General features: G+C 44.1%; 1 protein-coding gene across 8 annotated transcripts in view; it reads right to left on the bottom strand.

The window, feature by feature from the left end:
* celf4 (CUGBP, Elav-like family member 4) overlaps positions 1-6,562 on the bottom strand; it is a 74,824-nt gene extending 68,262 nt beyond the window's left edge. For 6 of the 8 annotated variants that reach the window (XM_070902146.1, XM_070902149.1, XM_070902145.1 and 3 more), the window contains exon 1: positions 6,286-6,430. In XM_070902146.1, coding sequence (XP_070758247.1) covers positions 6,286-6,430 — 145 coding nt within the window. Of the gene's footprint in view, positions 1-6,285 lie in introns of all 8 variants that reach the window. The other 2 variants (XM_070902142.1, XM_070902143.1) reach the window with 1 other exon arrangement.
* Between the last annotated feature and the right edge of the window lie 4,063 nt (positions 6,563-10,625).

The following is a 10,625-nucleotide window of genomic DNA, read 5'->3' on the forward strand; positions in this document are numbered from 1 at the left end:
ATACATAGAGTATGGTGCCCATGTAATTGCATGGCACAGATAAGAGAGCCAGAAATGGTACAAAATGTAAAGTATATGGAGTTAAATAACAAAGAGACAGAAATCACATGCAGTTCACTATGGACTATAACAGGTCTAGTATGGAAGGAACATGGGTGAAACCATATGAATATGTTTATATTTATTATATTTATCATCATATTATATTCATCATCCTCTAAACTGATCCTGAAATACAGTGAACTTTTAAAACTTGTTTATTTTTTATTTATTTGTTTTTCTTAAAAATGCAGGGCACTTCCCCACAGGAAGCGTGCTATTATTAGCAATGAAATCATCAGTAGAACAAAAGTAAAACTCTAAAACAACATGTAAGTCTTTCCAACATTTCAAAAGTATTGCACTCCACATCTCCTGAACCGGCCACTGGTATTTGAAGCAGGAGGGCTTGGAAGTGATATTAAGCGTAGCTAAAAGATTGAAGAGGCCTAAAGCGTCAGCTTTTTAAAAATTTAACACAAAGCACAATAATACTTAGCTGATGCAAGAGCCTTGAAAACAGAAAATATTTACCTCTCCAAGGAGCATTTGTCAAAAAAGGATTTTTTTTTTTCATCCTCTGGAATAATGGTACACCGGGGCAATGAACATGGCAACAGGAAAGCAAGAGCAAGTTGTTTAGCCTCTCTTTATGGAAAACAAAAGGCCAAATGTTGATGAAACATTTAAGGAAGACTTTATTTTAAACCAGCTCTGGGCTATCGGCCGAGGAGTTTAACTGTGACAAGGCAAGAAAGCTTTTTTGCTGTACATATACATTTTTCGTCTTTTCGCCTTAGAAATTGTTGGAAATATTATGGATCACTTTCGTACATCAGAATATTGATATCCACATTTTGGTCTGGCACAGTGGTGTTATGGCAAAAATAAAACATCACACGCCTGGAATGATTCTCCAGGTATCATTATCTATCTATCTATCTATCTATCTATCTATCTATCTATCTATCTATCTATCTATCTATCTGTCTATCTATCTATCTGTCTGTCTGTCTGTCTGTCTATGTGAAAATTGTTGACATCAGCAACCTCTCTGACCTGTAACGATGGCCACAAATCTTCAGTGTTGTGCTTCTCCACAGGTCAGCACTGCCGTCCACAGTGAGCCATGACTTTGCCATGTGGAACCATTAACTGCACACTAACACGCTGATATATGCTGACTACACCATTTTACTGCATGATACTAGACGTGCATGTGCTCCTGAACTATTAACACAAAAAGTTTTCTGTGAAGGAAATTAAGTCTATAAATGCCAACGTAGCATTTTAATTTCAATTTATATTTATTCAAAATGCACTACACACTTTAAACCCTTGTCCTTGTTATTGGTACATATGTTATTTGTATACTTTGTATATATACTACATATGTCAGCTTGTTTCATTCAGTCTTTAAGAAGTGGAATGAGATGAACATGTAGGTACAGCCATCCCTTTAGAATATCTCTCTCTCTCTATGTATGTATGTAAAGGTCAGTGGTTTTAATGAGAAGACTGCCGAGGTCAGAGGAGCCAGAGGGCTCCACCTCCCTGACAGGCCCCATGACTCCAAACCTGCTGTTAGCATGCTAATCCTCGCAGGAGCTCCACGAGCACTCCCTCCTTTGGCTCGGTGCGGTCATCTCTCACTGTGACTAACTGGCTCCCTGCTCGGGCCATCAGCCGTCCCCCATCTGACAGTCCCCTCCAATAATAATGGACAACAGAGGCAGTGCTGCCTTGACAACGGCCCTCCTGACAAATTAGGCTCACTGTACTCCCCGCTCTGGCTCCGCCTCTTGTTTCCCTCTTGTTGCTTGGCAGTTCTGGGCCTCACCAGGACAGGGGTGGCGCGTGCAGTGTGGCGCTGGTGGTCGAGTGTACTTTGGTAAGAGGCGACCTCCTCTGTGACACATGTTGCCTTTCTCCCTGACAAAACACTCAAAATTGATTGTGATGCGTCTTCGCAGAAAGGGGGCACAATGTGGGGCCTGAGCGTGCATTCTGAGCTGAGCTGAGCTGAGTGGAGGATTCTGGGCCAGGGAGGAGAGGAGGAGCACATAAACACACACACACACACACACACACACACACACTCATCCCAAACCAAATGTGAGAGGAGGAGAGAGAAGGATCCCACAGAGAGGATGATGCAACGAGAGTGAAATTTTTCGGCCGGAACACATGCTGCATTAACGCAGACCTGCAGGACGAAAAAACACACCCGCACTTCTTTCTCTCTTTGTTCAAAGCCAAATGTGGTTTTATCCTCCTTTTTCCCCCTTTTTTTTCCTTTTGCAGACGGCACGCCACTAATGGCAACCTGTAACACCTAATTGCCTGCAATAAAACACAGCATGAGTCTTTCATGTTTTTGGCATCACGACTTCCTGGCCTCACCAAACACGATGAGCCCAATGATCTGTTCTGAACCTGCTCCCCTGACACGTTCAGTTAAAAGGGCTGACATATCAAAACCATAGGCGTTCAGAGGGAACCATAACTCCCTTTATGACCCGCACAGATTATAGCCCCCATCTGTAGCATAAGCCATCTGCAGTATGGGTAAATTTAAACAAGATTACTATTGGGCTTTACTCTGCATCTCCACTTGTTTGATTTCAAACATATTGAACCTCATATGATCATATAGCCATTTTCTCAAGTATTGATATTAAATTACAAAATGGTTTCACAGCCAAGGCATTATCATTAAACAACACTGTGCTTTTACTACAGTGAGCTGGTGGTGAGATGACCTGCACTTAAGACCTGTGACATTTTGTTTACATCCCCTGCCAGGTCAATATGGACTATTTGGCCCAAATCTAAATGAAGTTTCAACACCTGCTTTGACTTTGAGCAGCTCTCTGGCCTTGCAGCTACTTTAACTGTCTGAGCCTATAGCGAGAGCTGCTGTTAATGTATTTAGTTTGGCCAAGGACAAATATATTACTTGCATTAAATTACCACCAAATGGAACAACGGCAGTAAAACAAACTTGGTGACAGTTGCATTTGCATTTGCTTGGAAAAAAAACAAAGATGTAGACAATAAAGGTTTGGCCTGGAACACAATACCGCCTGAAGATGTGACAGCCGTAAACAATAGATAACACCTTCGCTTATTAAATGTCGTCCCCGTATCATCACAGCTCAATTGCCCCGGTGATTATTACATGAAATCAGGCTGATGAATAGTGCTAGCAATCATATCTACACCCTCTCTTCTTGAATAGATCCCCACCTCCCATGCAGCATTGCCAGAGAGAAGAGAAAGAGAAAGGGCTGGCTCTTTGTGCTAGCCGTGCCTCTCAGCCCTGTTGTGCTTGGTAGCAGCAGCAGCAGCAGCAGCAGCAGCAGCCGGTGACCATTATAAATGGCCTCTATTAGCATGGCTCGGTCGCAGAGGGGAGAGAAATAAAATCATTGGGAGAATGTAGGCCTGCACTGGTGTCCCTGCGCCCCGCTCCCAGCCTCTGCAGACCCCCGTCCCGTGCTCCCCTCCACCCCGCTCCCTCCACCCCTCCATACCAAGGGGACAGAATCCTAAAGACTAGATTACGAGTGATACATGGAGTCATTACAGGGAGGGTTATGGCAATAGTATCACGGGCACGGCTGACAATGGCTATAATAGCGGTCTCTTTCTTCAGAGGTACCATTACCATAGCAAAGGCTGTTTCTTTAGGCTTGTTGATGTACAACAGACCAGGAGGGCCTTTTATTACCTGCTGTAGGAGAAAAAAGCTCTGTATTATCTTGCTGAAAACCAATACTTATTTCTCTGAAAAAGCGCCATGTCTCTTAAAAGTAAAGTTAATTGAATGCAACAGTGTCCCCACATGAACCATTACATTGTTAGCGATGACTGTTACCAAGTATGTGCCATTTGAAACAAAACAGTGGTAGAACAAAATTGTAAGGGAAATGAGAATTGATCATCTGCAATCTCTGGTTCAGGTCGAGGCTTTGTGCTACCACAGCCGTTACCCAACATGATGCACTGTCACTGAACAGGCATGTCAGTGCAAGTACATAAAAGTGAAGACAAAAGGGGGAAAGAGGGAAAGCAAAGAGCGGAGTGGATCAAGCAGAGTTAATGAAGAGGAGAAAAGATAGAAGAGAAGAATAGAAGAGGAGTTTTCTGGTGGGCAGTTCTATATACTTCACTCCACTGGAGCATTTCACACCTTAAAGGGTCATCATGCCCTCGGTTTGACTCTTTTTAGTCTATGGCAGGAAAAAACGCACGCAGCATGAAGGAGCTGAGAGAAAAGGGGAGGGGGCAGAGTAGCGAAAGACTGTAACATGTATGTACAAAATGTACATTTGTACAATATGTACAACATTTTTTAAACCACCAAAATGGCACTGTTGAGATAAAGGGTTTTCAGCAGCTAGTTGGCAACCGTAAGCCCGACCTTATACAGAAAACCCAGGAAAGAGTATTAAAGTATATCCGTTTATGACCAGGACAAATATTCTTGGACGTAAAATTGGCATCAACACTTAAGACGGCTTTAAACTGCTTTCGTTTTACAAGACAGAAAAATAGATACAGCATGAATTATTTCTCTTCAAAAATATTTGTATATCTGCGTGTTATTGTATTTACTCTTGTCTCAAACTCTTGCTGTGATAGCTTACTGTACCTGATTCATGATATGCTGTGTAGTCTACAATAAAACCAGTGTGACGGCAGCGTACGCAGTCAGTCACTTTGCCTGTTATTTGTGGGACGTGCTGTCTTTTACTGCTAATTTGGGAGTCTTCTACGGAAACCTCAGGAAGGTGTTAGGAGTCTGTGGAGGGAACGCGGCCTTCGAGCAGCTTGCAGCGAGCCAGTGAGCTGGTGAGCCAGGGAGTAGCTAGTGCCTCCAGCTAGTTAAAATATGAGCACAGCGGGGGCTCGCTAATGAAAGCGGGGGCCCAGCCCGGGAAGCAGGGCCGTATATCGCGGTGAGGAGACAGTTCTTGGAATCAGCTGGCGAGCTGTGCCTATAGTTCTGGGGCCACTGGTGATTAACTGTCCAACAGGGAGTCGCTACTACAGCTGGGCTATTAATAAAAGATAACCCCCCCTTCTTCCCTTCTCCACCTCTTTGGTTTCCCCCATGCCTGCAGACAGTCTCCGCCCTCTGAAATTATTTGTATATCATAATCATTTCCTGACACATGGTGCATGTCACTCGTTGTTTACATGGGACAGAAGGGGGCTTTGAAAGGGGGAGGTGGGGGCTCCCAAAAAGTGATAGCTCATTCTCAATGTACTTTACTCCCCTGGGAGGTGTCCTGCAGGTGTAGTAGATCAATTAGTGACCTCTCATTAGGTGGTGATTTGCAGAGAATGACCCTTCCCTAGAGAGAAAATAAAATACAGGAGGTGCTAGAGCACCATCATTCCTGTTGCACCAAAAATACAAGGCTGGTCGTTAATATTACACAGTAAGGCCATGTAGCACTGTTACACCAAAAGTTAATGATTATTCACGGCCATCAGCAACACCTGAAAATCTTCAAAAAGCTTAAAGGCTATTCAACATAGTGCAATAATATGCATAGGCCTTCTCCTCTTGTGTTGCACACGTGCGTACACACGTGCACGCGCGACCCACCCCCCCTCACCACCACCAACACCCCCAACACACACTCATACCCACACACACACACACACACACACACTGAGAGAGTTACGGGCTACAGAGTGTAGGGTGCTGCGGGCAATCAAACACAGCCTCCCCGCTATTGCAACGTGAAAACGTGAGGTTAATGGCCTGGATTTAGCACTGTAGTGAATGGAAGCACGTTTACAACCGCCGGACTGGATGTGTGAACACTCCCGTGCACACTGCCCAAATAGGAACATTGCTCCTGCTAATATCACCCTACATAAATTCATGCCGTCGTGACTCCCGATTCGTGACACTCTCATGCTTGGATATGTTCGCTCTCTCTAAGGTGGGAAAAAAGATGATGCACTGAATTGGAGAACCAATGACAAGTCTAACAAAGGAAGAAATATCCTTTTTTTTTTTTTGGTGCCACAAATCTCGACAACAACATGAATAAAGTCATTCAGGCTTCAGCCCCACAGAAAATGGCACAATTTGCCAATAACCAGTGCAGTTCTACCCCCTTAAAATCCTGCATGATTCAGGATCCTCACTCTCACCAATGTGTGACATATTGCACGCTGACAAAAACAAGTAGCACCACAGTTGTCTCAGGGAATATAACCCACCTTTGTGCATGCCCGTGAAGCGGTCCTTCAGCACAGTGAGCTCGTAGATCTTGCCGAACTCCTCGAAGAGGGGCCGGAGGTCCTTCTCGTCCAGGTTGCGGGGGATCTGACCGATGAAGAGTTTGATGGCATCGTGGTCCTTCATGGGGATGGTGGCCGGGCAGCCCACCGGGCTGTGGCTGTGGCTTAATCCGTTCACGAGCCCGTTCGTGCTGGCGGAGACCACACCGACACCGTGCACCGTGCCGTCCACCTGCCCGTTGGTTAAAGTTGCCATCTTCGGACCGGCCAGTGAGTTGGGATGGGTACAACAGCAGCAGATGGTGGTGGGGGAGAATCGTTTTACGTTGAAAAAAAAAAAAAGCTGGTGAAAGTCTTGGTCAAAATTTGGTTCCGAGACCAAGCCGTGCCAGAGCTGATTCCGCTCTCGTCCTATCAAAGGCAATATTTACACTGATGTGAAAACACATGTAGCATTTGGCGAAGACGCATATCAAAAGCGCGCAATGCCGTTGGTCCCGGTGGAGGCTTTGATTCCTTATATTTATGTCCTACCCAATAACTCGTTCATTGATTTCATAAAAGAGAGACAGAGAGAAGGAGAGAATGAGAAGGGGGAGGGAGAGAGAGAGAAGAGAGCGAGAGGGAGAGAGAGAGAGAGCGAGAGAGAGACCAAGAGCGTTCACTGTCTATTTACACCCACGTTCCCTCGTCCCAGCTTCTTGGCACCCTTTTATTTTTTTGCATTGAGGAGTCGGTATGGGTGTCTTCTTGGTTTAAACGGACAGGACCGGCTCAATCGCTGCCAGAACAGTGGGGAGGTTTGAATAAAGGGGGGCCACTATAAACTCGGCATATGTCAAACCCAGCATCCCCTGTCCCCCCTTTCCTTATGTGAAGACCGAGTGGTACATTCCACCAAGGGGAGAGGGTCTATAAATAGAGAAATATAGAGAATACGGTCCTTTGTGCTCCTACTCAGAGCAAATAACTACACATTCACGAATCAAGAATGTATTACTTGGTGACTGACATGCACACCATTCTTATTCTTTATAATATGCTGCACAGTTGTCTTAATGACATTTTACACCTGACATGTTTCCATTCATGTAAAAAATAAACATCCGCTGTAGATGGAACATGAATCAAAGGGTGTCTGTCGTCCCTCGGAGGTTTGGATTTTGTGCTTTAACCACATTTCCTATCTCACAGCCTATATTCCTCATCTCCGACGGCAGCAGCAGTGAGTCGCTGCATCCGCACTTGGCTCCTGGACGGTGGACAGCTCCGCGGTGCTGAAATGCAGGCGTCCCGCAGGCGAAACTAAAATGCACTGATGGACAGTCCCTCTGACGGCTCTCGGCTGCTCGTTATTGTTAAGAACAAACACGGGCTTTTGAACCGGTGAGACGACGTATTATTAGCTCCCTCTGCCATTTCCAAAAGTCATGTGGATTAGATAATTTGATTTCCAGAAAGGGGAAGTCTGTGAGCACCGCCGAGTGGCGTAGAGAGGGGGCACATCGAAGGGAAAAAAACCCACATAAGAGTGGGACAAACTGACAAGATGCACAAAAATCCACATTCAGCGACGTCGGCAACTCTTCAGGTTTCTTCCGGTGAAGAGCAGACGAACAAAGACAAAAGAAAGAAATCTCAACATCACAATTTACTCTGTAAAGGCACCAAAAACATCTGAAAAGCTGTTTCTCCGTAAAAGGTTGATTGATCATTTGGAGGGACATCCAATACTCAGTCGGTTTCCTCATAAAATTCATTTTAAGCTTAGACCTAAAGGCACCAACCACACGGTTTTTAATCACATTTAGAGTGGGCAGTCTGATTATCTTAGCAGTCCTTGATTTATGAAAATCTTAGTATGAGTGAGTTAGGTCTCGATATTAAACACCACTCAGTATGGAAGGTCTAACACACTCATACATAGATTAAAAGAACATTTACGTCAGTGATAGAAACTCACTGAGCATTAAATTAAGCATTAAAAAAAAAGAACATATTACATTTAGTTTTAGCATCATGCTCCAGGACAGAATGATCTTTATCATTTGACAGTGAACACCGTCTTACTGCCATAGTCACAAACAGGAGTCTGTTTTGCCCCTAAATCTGTGAATATAGTGCCCTGGAGAAGGTGCAGATGGAGGGACAGTATGATAATTTACTGGGTACAATTTATAATGACAGAAGCTTATTTTGGATATATGGATATGGATATTCCCAAAGGACAACTACAATACCCGAGGTCATGGCAATGTGTAAATGATATTCCTATTGAAATCCAGTCTGATTAACGCCATTCAAATGGTCAGCAAAGTAGCCTATGAAAAATAAATCAGTGACAGTGGAGTGATGATTATCTAGTAGTTGTGTCTCAAGCTGGGTCCTTTTAAATAATATGGAAAACATTCACCTGTATCGCACTTTCTCTTGAGCCTTAGCCTGTGACACCATTATCTCACAGAAAGACAAGCAAATTAATATCCACATGCATAAAATAAAGATTCATTTACATTTTGATCCACACTATATGGAAGAGAGGGACTCTACACCTCACACACACACACACACACACACACACACACATATAATCATGTGTATGGTGAGTATTTGGCTCTTGCTAAAAGTGGTTGCCAAAATGAAGGCAGTAATGCAGCTCCTATAAATGATGATATGTTATATTCATATTAGGCCAAAGGGTTAAGTGTTGGGTATATAGGCCACAGGGCATTGAAACATTCTCCAATGATGAGCAAAATGAACTGCCAGTGTACTCCAGTGATGCTTCACTGTCTTCAGTTAAACCATGCAGCCTAAAGGCCTCACACTATAGCAACGCTATTCCAAGGCTCATAATGTTGACCTATTTGTTTTCATTTTTGGCTATGAGGCATACCCCCCTCTGCCTAGACATTAGCCAACCATTAAATAACAAAAGCGACACACTCTCTCACCTCTTTCTGCTCTTCCGCCAGCTAAATGGCCCGGTAATGTCATCCCGTTCTCACGGCATGACCGGGCCCCAGCGGGGCAGGGGTGGAGGGGGGGACTTGGCTTTCTTTGGCATGACACCGTGCTCTGCTCTACAAGCTTTCCCTCGGGGCCACACTCCATTCACCACAGCAGCCTTGCCTGCGCTCACGCCTGACTTACCTCCGGCAATATTTTTTAATACAAGGGTGAAATGGGAGGGCACAAATCATTGTAATTATGTTCAGTGGGTACTGCCGTGATGATTATGTAAGGTATGGTGCCACGATGGTTCCCTAACGGTCTGTCTCGTCACACAACCCGTAAGCCACTATGAAATGTTTTCAGTGTCGCCCGGAGTGAAATGGCTTCGGTGACTGAGCCCATCGGACTGATAATAATAACACGCAATTAACGAGCAAGACGTGTAACAGTGTGTCTTTTTGCTCCCCAAATGGTACTTATTTCAATCCGTTTGGGTATACTCAAATATGACTGTGTAGCTCTTTCAAATAATCTGTGCCCACTGCCCAGGCGTGCTGAGAGCAATTCAAAGCACCCAGTCTGTCGAACGATTTTCATAATTATTCTCCGTTACACTAAACTCTGTACATCTCCCCCAAATATCAGTTTGATGCAATCAAATGATGTGTACACATATAAATAAAGATCTATTTTCCAAAGCTCCTTAGTGAAATAAATCAAGGCTGGACTTTGTTAATATTTACGGCCTATTAATGACTAGACTGCAGTTGTAAAACAGGACCATCAAAGTGTTTTTGAACAGAGGAATAGTGACAGAGATGTGTCTCTGTCCATGGTGCTGAAACTAATGTAGAGCAATGCTACCAAATGTATGCCTCTGTCCATGGTGCTGGATTTAATATAGGGCAATGCGGACAAGTGTTGCTCTTTTACAAGGCAAGAAGCCCACGTAAATTCTCAATAACACTTAACAAGCTTAAGGCCTATAACAAGACTGCATGAACAAGGTGTAGATGACCATATGTTGACCCTGTTTTTCTCAAAATATTCCTCTGGGCTCAACAGAAAGAGGTCACTTCATCCCCCCTCCCCAAATAAACCTTTGCAATCATACAGCAGAAGAGGCTATTTTGCCCTTGGAATATTGCTCCCTTGCTCGTCATGGCTTCAATTTTCAGTTTCGGCACTGTAAACAGTTGCGGCAAGGAAAATAAATGAAAAGGGAAATGAAATTCTGGGTAGCCAAGTTACACAAATAGATTGATAATCTGCATGGGGCACCATAAAGACTTCTGGCGTTTTCAATATTACCTATTCTGCATAGTAATGTCTTTTCTCACCTCTCCTTCATATGGGACAAAGTT

Source organism: Enoplosus armatus, chromosome 3, assembly GCF_043641665.1.
Source record: "Enoplosus armatus isolate fEnoArm2 chromosome 3, fEnoArm2.hap1, whole genome shotgun sequence".
Classification (NCBI taxonomy): domain Eukaryota; kingdom Metazoa; phylum Chordata; class Actinopteri; order Centrarchiformes; family Enoplosidae; genus Enoplosus; species Enoplosus armatus.